Source organism: Haliotis rubra, unplaced genomic scaffold, assembly GCF_003918875.1.
Source record: "Haliotis rubra isolate DU_JTF1 unplaced genomic scaffold, ASM391887v1 Scf132, whole genome shotgun sequence".
Lineage (NCBI taxonomy): Eukaryota > Metazoa > Mollusca > Gastropoda > Lepetellida > Haliotidae > Haliotis > Haliotis rubra.
This window is the reverse complement of record NW_025765248.1, coordinates 232251-244158: the sequence shown is the minus strand read 5'-3', so window position 1 is coordinate 244158 and position 11908 is coordinate 232251. Positions and strand designations below refer to the sequence as shown.

At 41.9% G+C, this 11908-nt stretch overlaps 1 protein-coding gene across 2 annotated transcripts in view; it reads left to right on the top strand.

Moving 5' to 3' along the window:
• Positions 1-2607: 2607 nt before the first annotated feature.
• The window catches only part of LOC124267540, a 34820-nt gene continuing 25519 nt past the window's right edge, over positions 2608-11908 (top strand). For both annotated transcript variants that reach the window (XR_006896060.1, XM_046702465.1), the window contains exons 1-4: positions 2608-2745; positions 3114-3258; positions 4090-4154; positions 10198-10359. Coding sequence is in view for 1 of the 2 variants with exons in the window: in XM_046702465.1 (XP_046558421.1) it covers positions 4096-4154; positions 10198-10359 (221 nt within the window). In the remaining variant the exon portion in view is untranslated. The remainder of the gene's footprint in view (positions 2746-3113; positions 3259-4089; positions 4155-10197; positions 10360-11908) is intronic.

Genomic DNA, 11908 nt, shown 5'->3' with positions numbered 1-11908 from the left:
CACAGTGGACTTGGACTACATGATGGTCAGGCTGTCCCAAATGCAGATCAAGTTGATGGTATGCTTCCTGAGGGTAGTAACAAACTAGGTTGCCTGTACAGTGTCAGTGCTTGTCAGGCTGTAGCAACTACAGATCATGTAGAGGATCATGATGACCGAGACCAACGAGGGTGCCTGCACAGCAGACATGTAGATGCTGTGGTGGATACAGACAATATAGAGGACCAAAATGGCAGTGACCAACTAGGGTGCATTGATCAGTCCCCGATTGATGTTCAGGCTGTGAGGCTTGGTATGAGAGGGACCGATCTTCAGCCCAGACTCATCCTTTTCTGTTTGTCGATGAAAAGGACCATGAAGTTCGGCAGGCATAAGTACAGGAGAATCGGTGGGAAGAAGTCTCAGACATGGAAGGTTAGGTTGAAACGGAAGTATAGAAAGAAACAAAAGAAGAAATCAAACCACAGCCACTCCATTGATCAAGAGCATTTAGACAAATGCTCCATACAACAATACCCTGGACCTGATTTGAGTATGTCTAAGAGGAGTACTGGTGATAGACGATCTCTGTCAGATGTCACAGATTTTGGTTTGGCCATCAGTACTCCAAAAGAAAGGAATAAAAGGAAACCCAAAAAGGATGTTTGTGTTTTGAGAAAGGGCTCTGGATTTTCTCAGAAACAAGGTGTGAGTATGACCAAGCCTCACCATGACCTTGAGAATGTGACACAAAGGTCCATGCCAGAATCAAAACTCGCTCAGAGTATCCTGAAAAAAGAGGAAGAAAGGAGGAAACGAGCTGCTTCTGCCAGTCAGCAAACTTATCAAGATCTGTCTGCTCTTCTGCCTTTTGAACAGATCTTAGATCCCACAGATCAGACTGCTTGCACGGAGAAAGGAGCACCATCTACTTCGGTCTCATCTGTTATGTCATTTGGAGAATCTGACAATCTTTTCAGCCCACCAAGGTCTCCGATCCTTAAAAAGATTCGGAAGAAACAAGGAAACAGATCTTCTGATGAAGACATTAGTGCAAAGTCACCATTAGAACATTCTTATGGAATGTGGCCAACTGCTAAATATGGAACAGAGAAAAGAACCTTTGGGATAATGAATTCAAATTTCACAGACAAACAATTCACATTTGGGTCTTCATTGTTTAACATCCCTTCATTCCATCAGGAAGTCACAAGTCCTATTCGACCTGCAGCAAACAATGTCCGACCAGGAACAGAAAGTGTCAAAGAGAGCCTTCTATCTATGCTGGAGGGTACAGGAGCTATAGGTGGGGAATCTCCAAGTAGCTCAAGCTCAAACTCCTCTAGAAGGAGAGTCAATGTGACCATTTCCCCAGTGCTAGATACTACAGTGCCTACTAAGAAAGCAAAGGAAATATTGTCTCCAAGAGGCATTCTTAAGAAGAGTCCAGTCAAGACCTTTGTTCCTAAGGGATTCTATGAAGATACCCTACAGTCTGATGTGGAGAGTGAAGGGTTGGAAGACGTTGATGATGACACTGAAGCAGAGAAGGTGACGTTCCTTGTGAGTCCCTCTAGCCCAGAGGAGGCAACACTGGCTATCCAAGACATGGAACCAGAAAATGAGGCCATGGAAGTCAACACTGTTGAAAATGTCCACACTGCTGGTGTTGATGAACCATCCAAAACTGAAGTTGATGAAGGTCATTTGTTTGACAACACAGATTTATCTTCTATGGAGGAGACTGTAGGATTTATAGACAATCTTTTGCCTTCCGACATCCCCTCACCAAGAAACCAGGTGAAAAAAGGTCACAGTTTTTCTGAAGATTTGACAGATGGACAAGCTCATGTTCTAGAATCATCAGAATATCAGGAACCATACAAGGAAACAAATGAGGAGGAAACATTGAAGCTAAACACAGAAGAAAATGCTACAACTGAGGAACAGAGAGGTCAAGAGTCTGATGATGGCAATGCTGATGACCCACAGGTTCAAGAGAACAGTCATAGTGTCGATGGTTCATTTGATGAAAAACATAGTTCAGATGATGATGAGCAAAGTGGAGCAGATGCAGGCAGTCCTAGACAGTCATCAGAGGAGGACCCAGTCTCAAAAGGTGCAGAGTCAAGCGAAGCTGAGGTCTCTGAGAAGTCGGAAGATGAGTCTGATACAGATGAGTCTGATGAAGAGGACGATGTAAAGCCAAACCAGTCCGACGAAGGTGGAAACTCTGATGCAGACTCAGTCGTATCAGTGTTTTCACTCCTTGCACCTTCTGAAGCCTCCTTCCTCGATGATGAGGTGGACAGCAAACCAGCTCCAGTAACAACAACAAAAAAGGTTGGTGGTGTAAGCTTTGGAGGTTTAGTGTAGCAAGTCTGTAGGGACTTGGCGATTAAATGGATTTGGAGGTCAAACTTTGTGACTTTGCATGTCACTCAATGTCCAGATGCATCCGTTTCAAAAGCACTTTTTGTTTTTACGTTTTGCCTTGAAATTTCAGATGATTTTCTTAATAGTTATAAATATATTAAAAAGAATTTGAATTTAAGTAATTAATATTGGTTACTTACATCTTGTGTGAATCATGTTTTATGCCACAGTTCTTTGTGATGTTTCAGCTCTGGTGAAGCACTGAATCACGATCAAGATGTAAAGCTCCAGGACGACCTTGATCTCCAGGACGACCTTAAGCTCCAGGACAATCATAGTGAGGAAGATATGGACCTGTCCAGTGGATGCAGTTATAAGTCTGGACTCCAGGTGGGTCAATCTTTTCAGCACCTATGGGGACAGTGGTGTAGCCCAGGGTCGGTGATATATGTGAACTATCATGTAATGGCCCTTACTCTCACTGTCTTCGTAAGCTGCAGGGGCTGTGGGGTAGCCTAATGGTTAAAGCGTTCACTTGTTCCACGAAGACCTAGGTTTGATTTCCCACGTGGGTAAAATGTGTCAAGTTCATTTGTGGTGTCCCTGCCATGATATTGCTGGAATACTGCTAAAGAAGGCTTAAAATCAAACTCACTCAGTCAGTAAGTTCAAGTAGTTGAGTCCTGCTACTTTCATGAAATATGTATCTGTTCTTTGACATTGATTAATACTGTCATGTGAGGTGTGTTTGTCCTCAGCCTGAACCTGCTATCCCCATACCTGCTATCCCCCGTAGAAGTCGTCAAGGTCCTGGGAGTGCCGGAAGGATACTGTGTCAACTTTGTTAGAAACACCAAGTGTAAACACAGTCCGTGCAAGTACAAACACAGTCAGCCATCAAAGGTATGTGTCAAGCTTTTTGTTCTTTTCATATAGTGTACATTTACTTCAATGATGAGATGCACTTAACATGATCCTATGGTGAGATGCACTAAACAAAATGATCCTATGGTGAGATGCACTTAAAATGACACTATGGTGAGATGCACTAAACACAAATGATACTGTGGTGAGATGCACTTAACACAAATGATACTATGGTGAGATGCACTAAACACAAATGATACTGTGGTGAGATGCACTTAACACAAGTGATACTATGGTGAGATGCACTAAACGCAATGATACTGTGGTGAGATGCACTTAACACAAGTGATACTACGGTGAGATGCACTAAACACAATGATACTGTGGTGAGATGCACTTAACACAAATGATACTATGGTGAGATGCACTTAACACAAATGATACTATGGTGAGATGCACTAAACACAAATGATACTGTGGTGAGATGCACTTAACACAAGTGATACTATGGTGAGATGATACTGTGGCAGATGCACTTAACACAAGTGATACTATGATAGATCCACTAAACGGATACTGTGGTGAGATGCACTTAACACAAGTGATACTCTAAATGATACTGTGGTGAGATGCACTTAACACAAATGATACTATGGTGAGATGCACTAAACTCAAATGATACTGTGGTGAGATGCACTTTACACAAATGAGTGGCGGTGGTGTAGCCTAGTGGTTAAAGCATTTGCACGGCATGCTGAAGACCCGGTTTGATTTCCCACATTAGTACAATGCATAAAGCCCATTGCTGGTAACATTGCCTCATTACCAGTACTCATTACTAATTGTCAAGATGTTGTTACCTTCCAGGAGGATATGATTTCCATGGTGTTCAAAGACCTGGGACATCTTATGTCAACAGACATGCATCATCTGTAAGTAGAAGTATTTGTGTTATTTGTTTGGTGGCATTCAGCTAATAATTAATTTAGTAGGTAACTTTGATGATCTGGGTAAGATTTTGTCTTCTGCAACCTGTGCTTGTCACAAGCAATCATCATGCTTGTCATGAGAAAAAATAGCCTATGTACAAACAGAAACTTTTCGAGTGATTATTTTCATCACCAATTCAACCGACTTATATGATGCCCACATTCATGATTCATTGTCTCATTGTGTATACATCTTGGAAAATCTTCTTGTCAGCTATGGTTATTTCATATCTTTTCATGCCAGAGGCAAGCTCACTTATGCACAAGGTCACAAGATAAGATCTTGCTCGGTGCAGCATTCAATATTTGTGACTGAACTTCAATGACATTATTATATAGCTAAAATGGATAGAATTATCATTAAAATGCCCATATGTTATCAGAAATGAGCGGGACACTGTAACTTGATAATGCCCCCAAATTGCTCGATGACGGGCCATTATCATGCCGGTTGTTTGGTGACGACTGGAACTCTAACGGTGTTGTGCACTGAAACAACATGGCGGCTAGTAGTTTGGGCAAAGGCCAAGGTCAAATGTCGTCATGCTCAATAGGGAAGTCACCTGTTTTGTTCTATGACGTTTCCATGTTTTCGGTCAGTGACCTCCGTCGTTTGTTGTTAGCAGTAAATGCTTTAAACCGATACCGTTTTTTGTTTTTACTTATCATGAATTCTGTCCATTTTAGCTATAATGAAGGTAACACTATTTTTTCAGGGCATTATCATTTGTAGATGCCCTCGGTCTTTTCAAAGCCCTTCGTCGGGCAATTTATGAAAGACCTCAGGCTTCTGCAAATGATAATGCCCTGAAAAATAGCATTACCCTTATAATACTTTTATATGCTTATTATTCTTATCTATGAAAACACAATGCCTTTTTAGAAAATGGTAACATATGTAGTATTTGGGAATGCAGTTTCACAGTAAATTACAGATTCAAGTATAATATTAAATACTGTAATTTATATATTTTCACGGGGGTGCAATTTTCTCGGAAAGTTCACAAAAGAACTATTAGCGCAGTAGTTTTTTCGCGCATTTCAAACACCTGAGTGGTGGTGTCACAACCCATAGACATGCAATGATCAAAGCTAGCCGCCATAATTGAATCGTGTTTACTAAAACAATCAGAGAGATGTGGGATTATACTTGTGTCAACATTGTGATTTGTGACTGATGTAAGTGAGATTCGTTCATTTTGTGATTACGGGTAATCAGCTATCAATTAACTGACAAACTGATAACAAACATTTGCTGATTGTGATTGCTATTACTAGTAGACTAGTATATGCCTCTATTCCTTTGTATATAGTTTTGATGTTGTTATCTGAGAGAATAAACAAATTGCATGTTTTTCCTACTTGAGTACAGTGAAGCCCCGTTAGTCCGGACTCCGATAATCCGGAAGTCTCGCCTCCCGGGCGATTTCAGCTTGTTACCAATCTATGCCTATATAATTTGCCTCGATAATCCGGAAATTCGGTTCCCGGAACCGACGGTAAGTAGCTGTCACCAATCAGTAAAATAAACAGTAAATTGCTTCACAGTCCGGACGCTGTAAGTCGTGTTCACGAACCGTAACAACACCGCCCGGCGATGTTTACTTAATTAACTGGTCAACTGGGTTGTTGTTTTAATTAGACATAAAAGCTCCCCGACTGAAGATACTGTACATTTACACTTTGATTGACACCACAATACAAAGGCGTGGATGACAAGTGAACTGTTTTGTGATTGGTTAATGTACTTTGACAGACAGATCCGTCACGTGGACTAAAAGTGATTTTGCTTTACGACAATGCTGCAAGTCACAAGTGTGCTTCGCTAACTTTGCGAAATGTGACCAAATACCACGCCTCATATTCAACCGATGGATGCAGGAATAATTCGACATTCAAGGCATACTACAATAGATCGCTTGTTAGACATTACCTCACCTGTGCTGAGGAAGGACGTGATCAGACACGTCGGATCAACATGCGGATGTCACTCGGTAAAATTATTGATGTGATGAATTAAGCTTTACATTAAATGCTTATTTGTTTTATCCAGATTCGTGTCGTTTTTGTAATTCTTAGGGAAGCAACTTGGGTCTTGATTCAGTAGTCCGGACTATTCGCAATCCGGACGAATTTACTGAGAAACGCAACCGTCCGGATTAACGAGGATTCACTGTATTTGTCATGACTTGACCATGAATATTTCGCTTGGTATGATTATTGACGCACAATCATTTTGGGCTAAAAGCACGAAAATTAATCCCACGCGAAAATAACTACGATTACAGTACTCTTCAAAACAAGAAACGCTACATTAAAAAAAATTAGTCTGAAATTACAGTGAGTGAATAAAGTGATTAAAATAAGAGGAATTTAGGAAGTTGGTCATCTTCTGTACATTAGTAATCCAAATAATGATCATGTCACCAGAATGAATAATTTAGGGGCAACAGTCTCCAGAATGATCAACGTTACCGCCGTTTGCACGTGCAATTGTACTTGAATGTGTGGCAGGTGCAGTCTGGGTGTGGAAAAGGGGTATAAAGCTGTGAGGTTCTCAACCCCATCACTTTGCCAGTTTATCTGTATTGCTTGATGAAAGAATGCCATGTCTGACTCAAGATCAGCGTCACAATGTCATAGGCCGTTTGCAGTCAGGACAAACACAACAGACTGTTGCCAGAGCCATAAATGTGTCCCGAGCAACCATTAACTCCGCAATCATAAGTGTTAATGACCAACCTGGAACAGGTAGACCAAGAAATACCACCCCTGCACAAGAACGTGATATTCGCATTCAGCATCATCAGGATCGCTTTAGAACAATTTGTTTGAGTGGCATTCTAGAAGTTGGTGGTATAGAGATGACAAGACTTTATGGATGTTCAACTTCTTTATTTTAACAATGGCGACGTTTCGGTATAGATTCTTATACCGTTTTCAAGCATATGGGGGAATGAAGGGGTACCCCAGTCATATACAAGATACCATAAAGAGATAATGATAACAAGGGTGGAAAACAAAGCATGAAAGAAAGTTACATGATGAGCTACAATAGCATGATGATGAGCTAAGATAACATAAATGAGATGTGTGGGATTACCAAGACAATTAGTGACTGTAAGTTAATTAGGCAGAAGCCAGGGTGGTGGGGGGTGAATGGGTGGGAAGCCAGTGTGAGGAATGTGATGAGAAGCCAGGGTGGGTGAGTGGGTAATTATTTGTGGATTAGGTGGTTGTAAGCTGATGGGATGTAATAGCACTGATCCCTGTTAATAGAGGGGTTAAAACGGCGTATTAGTAATGCCAATGTAGTTGCGGCCACAGTTGCAGCTGCTGTTGTAGACCACACCTTTAGGCTGTTGTTGTTTTGTAGTGTGCTTCCTACCGTTTGCCTTCATTATAGTTTTGAGAGGTGTGGCCGTGGAAAAGTAAGTGTCTATGCCTGCCTGTTGTTTATGTAAGCGACTGATGTGATGTGAAGTTTTGCCGATGTAGGGTAGTGAATGGGAGCGGAGTCGGGTTTGCTAGTGGTAGGTTTAGGTGCTGGGTAGAGGGTGTAGTTGATGACACGGTCAACAAGTTTAGTGGGATAGTTGTTAAGTTAGGTGAAGACATGCTGGAGGTGTTGAAGTTCAGGTTCAGCGGTGACAGAGGATAGGTTGAGTGCTCGGCTGGTAAATCAGCCATTTCGGAACACATCACCAAATTTCCTCAACACATCACCTGGGACACTGTCAAAACAATTACAAACAACAAACATGATTACACTCAGCGTAAATTGGCCGAGGCATTACAAATACACCGTTTTAACCCCTCTATTAACAGGAATCAGGGCTATTACATCCCATCAGCTTACAACCACCTAATCCACAATTAATTACCCACTCAACCCACCCTGGCTCCTCATCACCTGCCTGACACTGGCTTCCCACTAATTAACCCCCCACCACCCTGGCTTCTGCCTAATTAACTTACAGTCACTAATTGTCTTGGTAATCCCACTCATCTCATTTATGTTATCTGAGCTCATCATCATGCTATTGTAGCTCATCATGTAACTTTCTTTCATGCTTTGTTTTCCACCCTTGTTATCGTTATCTCTTTATGGTATCTTGTATATAAACTTCTTTCCCCATATGCTTGAAAACGGTATAAGAATCTATACCGAAACGTCGCCATTGTTAAAATAAAGAAGTTGAACATCCATAAAGTCTTGTCATCTCGCTTTAGAACAGCATCAGAAATTGTAAACAACGTCCCTGGGTTCTGTCACATCTCAGATCAGATCTGTTCGTAACCGACTGAGGGAAGCAGGTATTCGAGAACGTCGACAGTTATTGACGCAAGATCCTGACTTGCCGTCATTACGCTGAACTTCTTGTGTTTGACCATGTGCAAGGCGGAGAACAGTTCTCTTTAGTGACAAGTCCCGTTTCATGCTGCGCAGGGCTGATGGAAGAGCCACGGTTTACAGAGAATGTTACATTGCTAACTGTGTGCAACAGACCGACCGTTTTGGAGGCGGTGTGATGGTGTGGGCTGGTATCTCTCATAATGGCCGAACAGACCGACCGTTTTGGAGGCGGTGTGATGGTGTGGGCTGGTATCTCTCATAATGGCCGAACAGACCGACCGTTTTGGAGGCGGTGTGATGGTGTGGGCTGGTATCTCTCACAATGGCCGAACAGACCGACCGTTTTGGAGGCGGGTGTGTGATGGTGTGGGCTGATATCTCTCACAATGGCTGTACAGACCGACCGTTTTGGAGGTGGGGGTATGATGGTGTTGGCTAGTATCTCTCACAATCGCCGAACAGACCGACCGTTTTTGAGGCGGGGGTATGATGGTGTGGGTTGGTATCTCTCATAATGGCCGAGCAGACCGACCGTTTTTTGAGGCGGGGGTATGATGGTGTTGGCTAGTATCTCTCACAATGGCCTAACAGACCGACCATTTTGGAGGCGGGGGTATGATGGTGTTGGCTAGTATCTCTCATAATGGCCAAGCAGACCGACCGTTTGGACCGTTTTCTGTACTGTCATGAGGTTATTTACAACATGCCAATGCAAGACCTCATACTGCCCATGTGTGTCAGGGTTACCTGCAACGAAACAACATTAATGTGCTACCCTGGCCTGCCCGATCACCAGATCACCTGTTGAACATTTGTGGAGTGTTCTTGACAGATGAGTTGGACAACGTCATCCTCCTCCAGGAACACTCCAAGAACCGTTACAGGCTCTAAGTGGCAGAATACCCCACAACTCAAAGTACAACATCTCATTGCTTCGATGGGGAAGTGATGCCAAGCAGTGATAAACACTAATGATGGCCATACCCGGTATTAAAAATCTGACACTCCCAGATGCTGTTCATTGTCATTGATGTTTCATTTCGTGAACAAGGCATCGTTCTTATTGGGGGCATGATCAGTTGATAACCTAAGAACATGTATTCATTGTTGTTTTGGTAATATCTGTTTTCCAAGTAATATATATCTCCCTAAAATTTGATGTAATGTTTCTTTCTATGAAGAGTATATAATGCTGCATATAGAATCTATAGAGGATAAGAGATATATGTGTTGCTTGCATCAGTTGAATAGTAGACTTTATTACCAACGAGGGCGAAAATATCGGGGTTCATATTTTTCATACGATGCCCTGGGGCAAAATATCACTTTGTCATGGTGACGTGACTTTATCAACAATGCTACGACGTCACGTTTCTTCTGTGACGTTGCCTCCTACATACGGCGACGGCGGGTAGCCAGTTTATGTTTGAAAGTAGATTTGGGTTTATGTTCCTCAATTTGACGATTCATGCCCATATCATACTATGTTTACGACACGTGTGCCTAAATATCGGTATATTCCTCGCTCTCGCTCGGGAAATACCAACATTTAGGCACTCGTGTCGTAAACATAGTATGACATGGGCACTCATATAATATCCTCTATTTAGTAACTTATTTCTTTTGCAGGATGTTCGCCAAGTTTCACAACCTAGCAACTTACTATGATGGGGATGTTGCAATCTGTGGCGACGTGTTGCAGTGCATGCTGCGCTGGGCGATGCGGACAGACAGCTACTCTCAGATTGACTACCTACTGCCGTTGGCAACAAAGGATCCAAACCTCCTCCTGTTAGTTTTTTCAACATTACATAATATTTCAGCTTTTATATTCCTTATTATCATACCATTATGATAGTAGTTTCCATGAGCAGAAACTCGATGAATAAGATGCTGGGATACCATTTGGATGTGAGGCAATGAGGAGTTGTCACATTTGCGGTGTATCCAAAGTCTACATGGATCATGATTGAGACTATTTTGGAGAGGATGTTTATTATGTTACCTGAGGTTTGTGTCTTCATCCTGCATATTATCATTAGCATGATTAAGTCTGCCTTGAGTGAGCCATTGTTATTTCTCTAGGTTTATTGGGGTGATGGGGTTGCCTAGTGGTTAAAGCATTCGCTCGTCACGCGCCGAAGTCCCAGGTTCGATTCCTCCCATGGGTACAATGTGTGATGCCCATTTCTGGTGTCTCCCGCCTTGATATTGCTGGCATATTTCTAAAAGCTGTGTAAAACTAAACTCACTCACTCACTCACTATTGGGGCGGTGGGTAGCCTAGTGGTTAAAGTGTTCACTCATCACGCTGTTGTGCTGGAATATTGCTAAGAGCGGCGTAAAACCATACTCACTCACTCATTAGCATGATTGAGTCGATCTTCAGGTGACCACAGTTATGTCTCTCAGCTTATTAGCCCCGTACATGTGGTTGTGGGTTTTCACTGAAGTAGTACACATGATGAGCTCTGTCATTGTCTCCTACAATAACCTGACAATCTGTGGTATAACTGAAATAATGTTAATAGTAGACCAAACCTTACTTTTAACCTATTATTTAACATCCAAATGTATGTCAGTAAAGGAGAGAGACTCTGAAAAACCTCTGTATAGTGTTTACACTGTCAAAAACTTCTATTGTGTCATAGGTTCACATATATTTGTAAAATCATTTTGTGTTTCTTAGCTGTCCCTAATTTCACATATGCCTTCCCACCGATGAAGCCATCAAACTAAATCCTATTTCCAATAGAGTGAGTGAGTGAGTTTTCGTTTTACGCCACTTGGCAATATTCCAGCTATATGGTCCAATGCAGTAACAACAACAGGTATATATAAAGACCTCCTTATGGACATTACTTTATGTGGGACCCACCTTTTTTCTAATATTTGTCCCCTGCCGCAACGTGGAACGGGGGACTATGTATTCAGCGGCGTCCGTATGTACGTTCCGATTCTTGTTATCTCATGAACTGTTGTACCCAATGTCTTCAAATTTGGTGACAGCCTACATTGGGGGATTACCCAGACACCAGTCGATTTGGGTGACCTTGACCTTATCTTCAAAGTCAACACGACACTTTGACCACTTTTTAAACTTATTTAAACGTGATATCTCATAAAACATTGCACCCAATATTTTCAATTATGTCAACAGCCTACATTGGGTGGTTATGCAGACACCAGTCATTTCAGGCATCTTGTATGTTACCAAAAAATAAAAAGTAGTAAATATGGATATTCCATTCTTTAGCGACATGATTAAATGTTATTCGAGATAAAGAATTACTACTACGAAGTACCAAATGAGTTCAGCATTCTCAGCGGGTTACATAGA